This window comes from Nicotiana sylvestris, chromosome 5 (assembly GCF_000393655.2).
Source record: "Nicotiana sylvestris chromosome 5, ASM39365v2, whole genome shotgun sequence".
NCBI classification, from domain to species: Eukaryota; Viridiplantae; Streptophyta; class Magnoliopsida; order Solanales; family Solanaceae; genus Nicotiana; species Nicotiana sylvestris.
In genome coordinates this window covers 101,960,116-101,971,908 of record NC_091061.1, presented here as the reverse complement: position 1 = coordinate 101,971,908, position 11,793 = coordinate 101,960,116, and the positions used below count along the sequence as shown (strand labels likewise).

Sequence of the window (11,793 nt, the reverse complement as noted above, 5' to 3'; positions counted from 1 at the left end):
ACTTGTGTCCGCTTTGCAAAAAAAATTGCAAGCGTACCCGCTTTTTCGCATAACTTCAGCATACGGGGCTAAAGTAGCAAAGGCAATCACGCAAAACTTCAACATTCTAGTAGCTGGGCGTAAAGTTCAGCTCTAGAGCTGAAGTTTCTGTTTTGTAACTGGCGAACTTCAGCTCTAGAGCTGAAGCTTTTGTTTGTAACTGGCGAACTTCAGCTCTATAGCTGAAGTTTTTGTTTTGTAACTGGCAAACTTCAGCTCTAGAGCTGAAGTTTTTGTTTTGTAACTGGCAAACTTCAGCTCTAGAGCTGAAGTTTTTGTTTGTAATTGGCGAACTTCAGCTCTAGAGCTGAAGTTTTTAAAATCCTTGAGTATGTACTGCTGAAGTTTCTATTTTTGGGGGAGGAAAATTGACCTTTCAAATTCCATATTCTAAGAATGGAGATGGCTTCATTGATTTATTCTAGTAATTCATTAATATACTCGGAAACCTCATTTTCTTCTAAACAGGTCTGCAACAGTTTATCTTGCTAATATTTATATTGAACTTGCTCAGATTCCTCCAAGATAATAGCATTTGAAAGCCTTTCCTTCAATTTTTGCAAGAAATCCTCTGGATCACAAACCAAAGACATGTTGGAAGATCGAAAAGGTAAGTGACACATTTAAGAAAATCGAATAAGAAGAATCAATATACTCATATTGTCTTCAATATATATAATAAGATGGCTTCTGAGGAATTGAGTGAAGCCACAGAAGAAAAGATATTGTTACATCAATGTTAAGTTCCGAAGAGATATGGAGATCACTGGGAGAAGGAGGAGGAGAAGGGGGGCTGAAGTTGTTTAAAAAGTGGGTACAAGTTAAAAGTTTTTAAAAAAATGGGTATAGATTAAATGGGGGCGACCAAATAGGGCACCCTGTGCAATTTTTACTCTTTAAAAGCTGGTGGGATAAACCACAACGATGACATTAGTCCATGAGGATAGTGTATGCAACACCCTCAACAAATCCACAATGAGAACTACGGAAGAAATGTTGCCTATACAAGGAAACAAGCGTAGACCGTAGTAATGCATTTTACCAAATAATCAAAATTTTGCTCCAAAACACTAAAATATACTAGGATTACTTGGCAGTGAAATTTTATACTGCAGACGAGAAATTTAGAACAGCTAATTTTGGATAAACTGCATTTAGGATATAAGGGTAGTAGCACAGTAGGTTACAAAACCATTGGCTAGAATACTCAACTTTTTCCTTCTCCAAATTAGGACAGAACTTGAATGGAGGAGAATGGGAGCTTACAAGCTATGCAAGGAAAAGTATATCCAGATTGAGAGAGTATAATTCAATTTGAAGAAAATAAACTTAAATTCTATAATGTTGGACGACTGAAACAAATTTGATCTGGTTTACACAATCATGAAACAAAATAACAACAATTGCCTAGGGCTTTTTCTCCTCAGGCCACGGGCACTTCAGCCATTTCCTGTTCAACTGATTCGAGTTCAACGGGATAGTAATTGTAGTGAAGTTCTCCAACATCATCACCAGATAGCTTCTTCCATCCGTTTGGTCCAACATGATAAACTGAAACAAACCATAACAATCAATAACCAAAAGCACAGAGACACATGCAGCATAAATATTTTAGTGTAGAAAGGGGAGAGAATTCTCTCATATTTTGAATTTTAGGTTGTTTTTCACAGGTGAGGAAATGAGAAGCATACCACTAGCAACACCACCACTAGCTCCATCACGGAATGTTGCATGATAAATAGCTCGTCTTGCCAGCTCGGCAGCTTCTTCCACAGATAAATCAAAGCGGTACCTAGACAAATACAGGAGGAGAAAAGCTGTAAACTCAGAGAGCATGCAAGATTTTAGCAGTTTCCACAACTCATCAGTCCACAGAAGCATAAGGGCACAAAGAAAGGAGTCAATGACCAATTGAAACACAGTTGCACGACATTGAACAACATCCCATTTACAAATTTGAGAAGAGTACAAACAAAAATATGCTCAGACTGGCCATTAGTACATGAAGTGAAGCACTTTTCATCATATCATCATCACTGTAAAATTTGGAGATATTCAGGAGAAAGCTCGTTCTTTTCATGTAGAAGACAGATTTTGTATGGCTTAGGTCAACAACTTGATGCCGAAGCCATACGGGACAATGGCAGAAAGCGAAAATAATAATACTGAGGACTCCACAACCTATGCAATCTTTACAAATTTTCAACATTACCTTATTCTAACAGATATGAAGCTTACTAGTAGTTATCATTAAAGACTAGGAAAACATGGAAATGCTGATGGGAAATGTGGAAGCACATACCCACTATCCAAAACACCATAAGCATAAGGTGAACCAGATCCAACAGAGAATCTGTTTCCTTTAAGTCGTCCTCCCTCACTGTCCACATAATACAGTCCTGGACCCTACACCATCAAGATTTTATGTTAGTAAGAAACTCGGGGCAAGGTCACATATCAAGAATACAGGATCATCTTCTACTACCTTCTCATCCCATCCAGCAATCATAGTTCCGACCGACAAACCCATTCCTCGGTAAGAATATAAAATATTTGCCAGCAATTTTGAAGCTCCAGCAACAGAAATTCTCCTTTTGTTAGCCAGTTCATGTAGACGACACTGAATAATGCAAGAGGATAGGTCAACAGACTTCTCAAGGAAAATAATCCAAAAAACAAACTGCAATGGTTCATAATAAACATCCCTAGAACATTATTTGAGTAGGATCGACAATGAAGGAGCCTTCTCATATGCAGTCAAATTGGTCATCTATATAGGGGGCCTACAATTCAAATAGCTAATAGCAACCCGCGCATACTGCCCAAAGGGAAAAGGGGGAAATGGAAAAAGCATTGCTAAAAGAAGACTAATGCAAAGGGGCCACTAAGAAAAACTGATCAACGTTAGTTGTAGTTTTTACCAAGGCGAAATACATAGACAACTCCCTAAATTTGGCCACTATCTTACTTAGCAACCTCAGCATGATGCTTGCACCTATTTGATACTCCAACCTCATTCAATATGTGCCTATTAAACACACAAAACTGACATGGCAAAAAGCATTTCTCACTTCTCCTGGGCGTGTGTGAAATTCAAAAATCTCTTTTTTTTTTCTCTTTTTCTTTTTAAAATTTTAAAATCCCGATTTTCAGAAACTACACACACCACTGCTCTGCCACTGCCGGCACCACAAAAATCCTACCACCACACAAAATTCAGCCACCAACAAAATCCAGCCAACACAAACACCTCTAACGATCATCCAATTTTTCTTCTCTTTTCCATTCTTTCAAACACCTCATCTCCACCATCTAACTCATGAAGCCACCACTGGATCTCCTTAAATCATCACCACCATTTCTATTTATTTTTTTTTATTTTTTTTTTGGGGGGGGGGGGGGAAGAAGAAAGGAATGAGGGGAACGGGGGCTGGCGGCGACCATAGAGGGTTGGGGGGAGGCTTGTGGCGACCATACGAGGGCGGGGAAGGGAGCTGGCGGCTATCGTAGAGGGGGTGGGGAGGGGATCTCTTTCTTTCAATTGGATTTTTACTCTAATTATTTTCACTAAAAAGTTCTTTTTTGATTAATTCAATTCAAAAGCCATGTGGCTTTGTCATCTATTAATTTTTGGCGAAATACAAAACAGCCCCTTTAAGTTGTCCATAACAGCAGACACCTCAACTGATCCCTTTACCATTTAGACACTTTAAGCGGCTTAAGTGTATCAAGTAACACCTCACATTGACATGGCAAGATAAATGTATTTTAGTTGCATTTGGCCGCATAAGGCTTTAATCAGACTTTTTGCCTCTTGTTTTTAGAATTAAATTAAATTTTGTATGTGTGTCCCACACTACATTATCATTTTTTTCCTCGCTCAAAACTCTGAGGGAATTTTGACCCAACATCACCCATACATCAGTAGCTCCACCACCCTAAGCTATCACCTTCCACCATAAATCCACCACCTCTCTTTCAGACTGGACGCACAGAAAGTGCAAAAAAAACAAACATAAGCTCGCATCGAGTTCAGCCATGGATAACCTTTAAAGGTTCAGCCGTCGATTCCACTTTTACACAATGGACCATCAAGGTTCAGCAATGGATAACCTTCAAGATCACTGGTTTTGGCATCACTCATGCCTTTGGGTTTTTGAGTTCCTGATTTTCCCTATAAATAGAGGAGAAAAGAGAAGGAATAGAGGGAGAATAAAATGGAATAACGGAGACTTTCTTGCCCATACCTTTCTCGCACTACAGTGCGCCAAATTTGGGCTTTGATAATCTTTTCATGGACATGAATGGTCCAAGTGGCAAACTCGACATCAATAGTGGACTTATATTGCTGGCTTAATTCATTTTTAGTAAAGCGAGAAAGCAAGTTGGATTTGCCAACACTAAAATCACCTATGAGCACCACTGACCATTAATAATAAGTTGTTAATTATTGGAATATTTTTTGTCCTACAACGGCAATGGCTTTCATTGAATTAGGGTTGAGAGAGATAGGAGGTGAGGGGGTGAGAGGATGAAGTAGAAGAATAGTTTGTTTTTTTTTGTGGTGGTTGGTGGGAGTGGGGGAGGCTGGGGAGGGGAGCTAGTCTACTTAAAAGTAAAAAAAAAAAAAGCTTTTTCTTTAAATGTATTTCTTTTGTTAATTACATGTATCGAATTTTTTTATTACAAATTATATGTGTCATTGTTTAATTGGTTCATTTGATACGTCAATGGCAAAAGTAACTCACGCATATGACCTATTGCACTTGGGTGTTTCTTTTGCACTCGGGTGTTGACCCGATATACTTCATAGCCACTTGAAGCGTCTAAATGAAAAAGGGGCCAGCTGAGGTGTCTGGCTAGTTGTTGAGGACAGCTTAAAGGGGGCCGTTTATGTATTTCGCCTTTATTTTTTCCATGTCAACACGTGTGAAATACATGCACTATATATTTTTTTACTGATAAGCTTTTGTCCATATAATATTTTATGAGACGATAGAATCTTCAGGCTATTAAAGCCAACAACCAGAACTTTGGGAGAATCTTAATCTTCAAAATTAGGGTCCAGTAACTTGATGGATAAGGTCTCGATAAATGTAATTGAACCGCATTTGGTTGTAAAACGAACTCTAGTTAGATTAATTTGCGATTTTGTAGTCCACCAAGTTCACAACCACTCCCTGACAATTTGAAGATTGTCTTAACTTTTGTCCCCAGTGGCAAACCAAGATAAGTAGTAAGGAACTGCTCCACCTTGCAGCCCAATATTCTGGTAAGATCTTCAGTAGAATTACACTATTAACGAGAGATATGCTGCTTTTTAAAAAGCTTATATGCAGCCTGAAGACTGCGTCAAAAGCAAGCAACACCACCTTAAAATGTTTTAAATATGTTCTGTCTGCATCACATAAAATTAAATGTGTCGCCAACAAATAATAAATGTGACACCTCCTAGTATATCATTTTTTGTCATTGACACTGCTAATATACAATTACAAGATCTTTTCTACCAAGGCCTAAACCCATTCTCTCATGACAGCAGCATTTAGAATTAAACTAAAATCCTATTTATAACTAGAAGAAATAAGAAGGAAGATAATGGGTCCCCTTATCCTAATTCTTTTTGAATTGAGAAGTAACCTACTGAACTTCCATTGATGAGTATTGACACATTGACAGTAGATATACTCATATCATGATTTTTATCCACTTCATCCACTTTTCTCCAAAGCCCATGTTTACTAATAAGCTCGATAGAAAGGACTACTTCAGGGTGTTCAGATCTCATCCTGTAATCCAGACACTCGAAGCCACCAACACAACACCCATAATATGCCTACCATCCACAGAAGCTTTTGTGTTTTGGATACTAACTTATCAATAACTGTCTACAATCTCATTTAGAACTTTTGCAATCATCTTGTATACACTGCAAAGTCGACTAAATGGTCTAAAGTTCTTTATCTCTATTGCTCCTTTCTTTTTTGGGATCAGTGCTATAAATGTTATGTTCAGACTTCTTTCCAGTTTTCCTTCCTTGTACAAATGCTCAAGAACAGCTATCAGATCTTCCTTCAAAATTGGCCAGCACTTCTGGTAAAATCCTGGTGATCTTTAAGAATCACTATGGCAACAAAATTAGCACTTTCCTGGTTATGATATCAACCCCAGTCCAACGCCCCCAAATACTTGGTAGTTTCATTTTTTATTTTTTGTTTATTCTAGTTACATACTCCGTGTTAGAACTTACGTTACTGGTCCTCATTTCTATCCCAGCCCAACACCCCTGAGTACTTGGTAGTTTCTATATCTATTCTAATTGCATGTCTAGAGCACACTCTTCGCCAGATGGAAAAATGCAAAAAGCCAGAAAAGAAAACATAATACTTCATAGCTACCTTGATTCCTAGGTTTCTATGCCAGAATTGGCAGTCAGCAGCACCCCCAGCCATTGTTCCAAGCATATAAGGATTTATTTCAATGATTTTCTTCACTGATTGAGATGCTGCAAGAACAGAAAGACTATGATTATTGATAATGACCAAATCAAAATAACCACTGAATTAAAAAAGACACCAAAATATTAAGATTACTTTATTCTTCTCTACAAAAAAAGAAATCTAATAACCTGAAAATTGGAAGGGACATTCCTCTAGTGAAGAACTAGATAGTTATAGTTATGACACATACAGAAAAGTAAAGATGTATTACATATCCAGAGAGAGAGAGAGAACAAAAGCTTCTAATCACGAATTAACCTGTATATCCTGATGATCACAGCATAAATCATTAGCATGACTTCTGAATAGTCCATCACATAACTATATTGAAGTCATAGGTTATTAATTTCAAGGTATCCATCACCGATCTGTTTATCCAAATTCCATGTCAAGGCTTTGGTTTTGAATAGAACAAGACCAATTAGTTTAGTGACAATGACAATAGAGTCCTGTACAGAGAGGGTGTCCTCAAAACACAAGAAAAAGGAAAAACTTGAAAAGTTTCAGCAACCTAGGAGAACTTTCACAATTTTATGTCGATACTTTAGAAACCAATACCAGCTAAATGCTATTCCACTTTCTTGTGGGAAACTCAATTGTGAATACAATTAGGTCTAGCACGTCCATTCTACTCCCTACCATTATTATAATAAGTGATATGGCACCTTAATAACTTTTCTTGCCAGCAATTTTGCAAGAAATAGGCGAACAAATGCTTTAAAAAATCTGTGGATTAATAAGCAATTAATAATTTTCTTCACATTGTTAAAAGGTCAACATCAATATTCTAAAAGTCAACATTTTTTATATTGAAGGAAAAAACTCACATATATATCCTCCCATGCTAGCCCTAGAATCAGCAGCCACCATTACACCTCCCTTAAAAATGAAAGCAAGAGTTGTGGTACCCTTTGCAGGCTTCACCATTTGGATTGCTTCTTTCTGAAAACCATCAAACTGAGAAAAACACGCAAATTAGACAATGATGAATATGAAGTTCAAATAACTCAGCGCATAGTTGATTACCAATCAACTGAATGTAAATGTCCAAGAGAAAACAATCAAACTAACATTAGTAGCATTAGGAATTTGGAATGATGGAGAACTCAGGATGCCATCACACAGCTCAGAGGACTCCCCCTTGATTGGGGCAGTCGGTTCAAGTCCGCTAAAATCAATCTTCATCATTTTACAACCTATAACACAAAAAGAAAGATTAATGACAAGCAATCTACTGTTTAATAATTGTATCATCATGCTAGACAAATTTCAAGTACTAGAAGCATATTACCTTAAACAAGAGGATCTGGATGGATAGACTTAACTTATCTAATATTAAATGGTTAAAATTTGAGACATTAGTAATTGAAAATCTGCTGATCAGATGATTACAAGGTTAAATACATTAGCTTTCAACCCAAGGAGTAAAAACTCTAAATACAATGATAAAATTTTACTTGACCTTGATAAAATTTCACTTGACCTTATCCAAAAAAAAAATGATATAACCATGGTATCCACACAAGATGGCCCAGACACCATCGTTATAAAAAAATGTTTAAAAATTGCTTTAAGACATAGGTTCGAATCCCAAATATGACATTCTATAGATTTTTTTGAATCCCTTGTATAAATCACCTATTACTCCCTTTGTTCCACTTTACGTGAACCTATTACTATTTGGGGAGTCGAATACTTCTTGAATATTTTGAATTGTCAACTATTGTGGCTTGAAGTACTTTTTATGTAGTTTCTAAATATATAGATTTATAGATTTTATTTCAAAAAGATTGAAAATTCTATGTTCAAATTCACATCCCGATACAACCTAGAGAGAACCACACCTCAAAAGCTAGTTATTAAGGTGGGAGAGCACAAGGCTATATAAACCCCACATCAGCACATTGCAATACCGATGTGAGACTCAAGTCCCATACCTTGCAATGGACCATAACCCGTCTAAAATTAGTCAGTTTGACCTTCGTACTACGAATAGGTTCACATAAACTGAAGGGGGGAGAGTAGTATTTCTTTTTGTCTCTACTGGTATTTGAACCTGGTCTCCAAGGTTCAGTCCCAGTTCATTAACCACTAGGTCACAAACTCACAATAGCATATTGGCATAGAAGCAAATAAAAATGAATATTAACTTGTCAAAATTGCAAAAGCTACAATTAAGAAGTGATATGCAGAAAATAAAGCATTGTGACTTCACTTTACACGGTATTTTACCATTAAAAACTCACGGATGAAAGAGATTAGGGTTTTTCTTGTCGTCGACAGTCGATAAAGAGAGGGAGAGAGGGATATAGACAAAATAAGGAAACTTACAACACGATATGGCCGCAGAAAGAGATCGCCTTAGAGTTCGTCGCAGAAGACAGAGATCGCAGACAAATAGCAGCTGAGGAGTGATTCCGACTTGCTGAAGAAGAAACAGGCTTGTTACTTTTGAATATATCGGGTTGGACTGGATCTCTTTGTGTCCACAGGAACCCGAAAGAAGCTAATTGGGCTTGAGACTTGTTATATGAGAAAATCGTATAAATGGCGTGGGCAGCTACTGTTTAAGCTGGTATTTAATTTTTATCCGCAATAATAGTCACTAGTCTATTAAAATTAATATGAAAAGATTGTGTTACCCTTTATTCTATCTCTTTTTCCAAACGGAAATGCAGTGTATTTATACTGTTTCATTTCCGCATCTAAGATGCGCAATCGGAACCTCACCTTCACCCATTGGTAAGGAAAGCCAACGAGAGCACCAAATAGTACGAACTTCTATTAATGCTACTGAATGTTAAATGCCTTTGGTTATAGTTCTTGTTGATAAGCTAAACAAGCATGAAGAACATAAGGGAACGATTACAAAAGCAAAAGGAGAATGGGGAGAGGTTCCAGATTTAAAAAAAAAAAATTAAGATATGACATTGTGAAAATAAGAAAAAGAGTGATGAGTAAACAGCAAATGCAATTCCTTCCCAGAAGTTAAGGACATGTGGTCTTGAAGTCCTAAAGTTAAATTCAAAAGTTAAGGACATGGTCCCGAACTTAGAGTTTCAAGTTCAAAAGTTAAGTAAATGTAGTCTTGAAGTCCTAAAGTTAAGTTCAATAGTTAAGGACACAAGTTCAAAAGTTAAGGACAGACAGTCCTTAACTTACAGTTACAAGTTCTAAAGTTAAGGACAGGCAGTCCTTAACTTACAGTTACAAGTTCAAAAGTTAAGGACAGTAGGTCCTTGACTTTGATTTCCAAGTTCAAAAGTTAAGGACAGACAGTCCTTAACTTATAGTTACACGTTCAAAAGTTAAGGACAAGCAATCCTTAACTTACAGTTATAAATTCAAAAGTTAAGGACAATAGGTCCTCAACTTTGACTTACAAGTACAAAAAGTAAGTACGTTTGGTCTTGAAGTTTGAGTTCCAAGTTCAAAAGTTAAGGACATGTAGCCTTGAAGTCCTGAACTTAGAGTTTCAAGTTCAAAAGTTAAGGACATGTAGTCTTGAACTTATAGTTACAAGTTCAAAAGTTAAGGACATGTAGTCCTGAAGTCCTGAACTTAGAGTTCCGAGTTGAAAAGTTAAGGACATGTAGTCCTGAAGTCCTGAACTTAAAGTTTCAAGTTGAAAAGTTAAGGACATGTAGTCCTGAAGTCCTAAAGTCCTAAAGTTAAGCACATGAGCAGAAGGGTATTTTCGTCCGGACAGTTAAAGTTCATTAAAACAGTGGCTAAAGACTAAAGACATTTTAAACGACGGCTTAAAAGTAAATACATGTGTTATTAGTGACCAACCGTGCACTTCCCCCGAGAAAATCTCACTTTATACCCATTAATTCTAAATTATTTACTCTTTAATGTTCAAGTCCAAACAATTTACTACTCCTACCCATGCGCCTCAAACTATTTACCCGCCTTTATTATGTTCCTCTTCTTCTTCTTCCTCATTTTACCTTCCTCCAATTCTTTGCTCAACTCCCCAGCTGTGTCAAAACCCCATTCCGAAAACATTAGTTCAACTTCTCGCCCACTCTCACCTCTGTCTCTATCTTCTTCTTTTTTAATAGTATTTACTTTCAATTTATATGTTATAGCAAAGTTTTAAGGAAGAAAATAGTTTTTTTGAAGATTTATTATTTGATTCGATGTGGTGCTATAAAATATTGCTTATAGTATCTTCGAGTAAGCTTTCCAGTTCTAAATTTTTGTGTGTATTTGAATATCCACCATTGTTGGGCTTGAAGTTCAATTTTATTTTTGAAGATTTCTTGTTTGATTCAAGGTGGGTGCTGTTAAATATTGCTTATAGTACCTTCTGAAGTTCATACTGAAATTTGATAGCATTTGGAACTGATTTGAGGTGATTGAGATTGAAATTTTCAGTTGAAAATCGAAAAAGAACACAACTTCAGTATGCCGCTACGGTATACAATATGTTGTAGGAGTATACAGCTACACTGCAAACACAGTTACCTAATAGTATACTGCTACAGTATACAATATACTATGGGAGTATATAGTTATACTGTAACAATATACTATTATAGTATACAATATATTGTTATAGTATACTATAATAATATGCAATATACTGTAACAATTTGTTGTAATAGTATACAATCTACTATAATAGTAGACTTATTACCCGTAAATTAATTTGTTTTTTCCCTATTAATTTATTTTGAGCTTTTACCCAACGTGAGAAGCAAATTTAAAATGCCAAAAAATATATATTATAGTATCCTATATAATGTAACGGTACACTCTTACAATTAGGTCCATTTAAAAAAATTTGAAATTTGTATTGACAACTGATATTATTTCAGTTTAATAATTGAATTAATTTTTTTTTAACTCTTTGCGTTCAATTGTATACCCTGTTGGTATAACTATATACTATACTGGTATCATATGTTAGTTAATATTTTTTTGGTTGTATTAGCTACATATAATTGGTACATAATTTGATTTTTCTTTAGTAATAATATAAAAAAAGAATAATAAAAAATAGTAAAAATAGTAAATGAACTATGAAGAGAAAAAGAATATAAAAAAAAGAAGTTAAATGAAATTAGAATAGGAAAAAAGAAAAAAAATAAGAAGAAAACGAGAAAAAAGAAAAGGAGAAAAGAAAAAAAAAAGAAAAGAAAAGAAGCATAGAAATAAAAAAAAGAATTGGAGAATAAAGAAAAAATTACCCACAAAACCTACAATGGGTAGGAAATGTAATTAGTTTATGGTAGAAAAATAAATG

General features: G+C 35.8%; 1 protein-coding gene across 1 annotated transcript; it reads right to left on the bottom strand.

Annotated features, from left to right (window-relative positions):
• Window positions 1–1,176: 1,176 nt before the first annotated feature.
• On the bottom strand, window positions 1,177–9,032 carry LOC104229658 (proteasome subunit beta type-5-like). The gene is made up of 8 exons (XM_009782337.2): window positions 8,871–9,032; window positions 7,611–7,735; window positions 7,367–7,496; window positions 6,438–6,544; window positions 2,525–2,659; window positions 2,342–2,445; window positions 1,731–1,831; window positions 1,177–1,590 (listed from the first exon to the last, which is right to left on the bottom strand). The coding sequence occupies exons 2-8, from the start codon at window positions 7,725–7,727 to the stop codon at window positions 1,463–1,465; spliced, it is 822 nt and encodes a 273-aa protein (XP_009780639.1). The 5' UTR covers window positions 7,728–7,735; window positions 8,871–9,032; the 3' UTR covers window positions 1,177–1,462.
• Window positions 9,033–11,793: the final 2,761 nt, after the last annotated feature.

What these genes read in the sequence shown, in the direction of transcription:
- LOC104229658 (XM_009782337.2), bottom strand. Translation starts at nt 7,727, where the DNA reads ATGATGAAGATTGATTTTAGCGGACTTGAACCGACTGCCCCAATCAAG. An exon ending in ATAGAAACCTAGGAATCAAG is followed by an intron (nt 2,660 to 6,437) that starts GTAGCTATGAAG and finishes TGCATTATTCAG; the next exon opens with TGTCGTCTACATGAACTGGC. An exon ending in TAGTGGTGGTGTTGCTAGTG is followed by an intron (nt 1,591 to 1,730) that starts GTATGCTTCTCA and finishes GGTTTGTTTCAG; the next exon opens with TTTATCATGTTGGACCAAAC.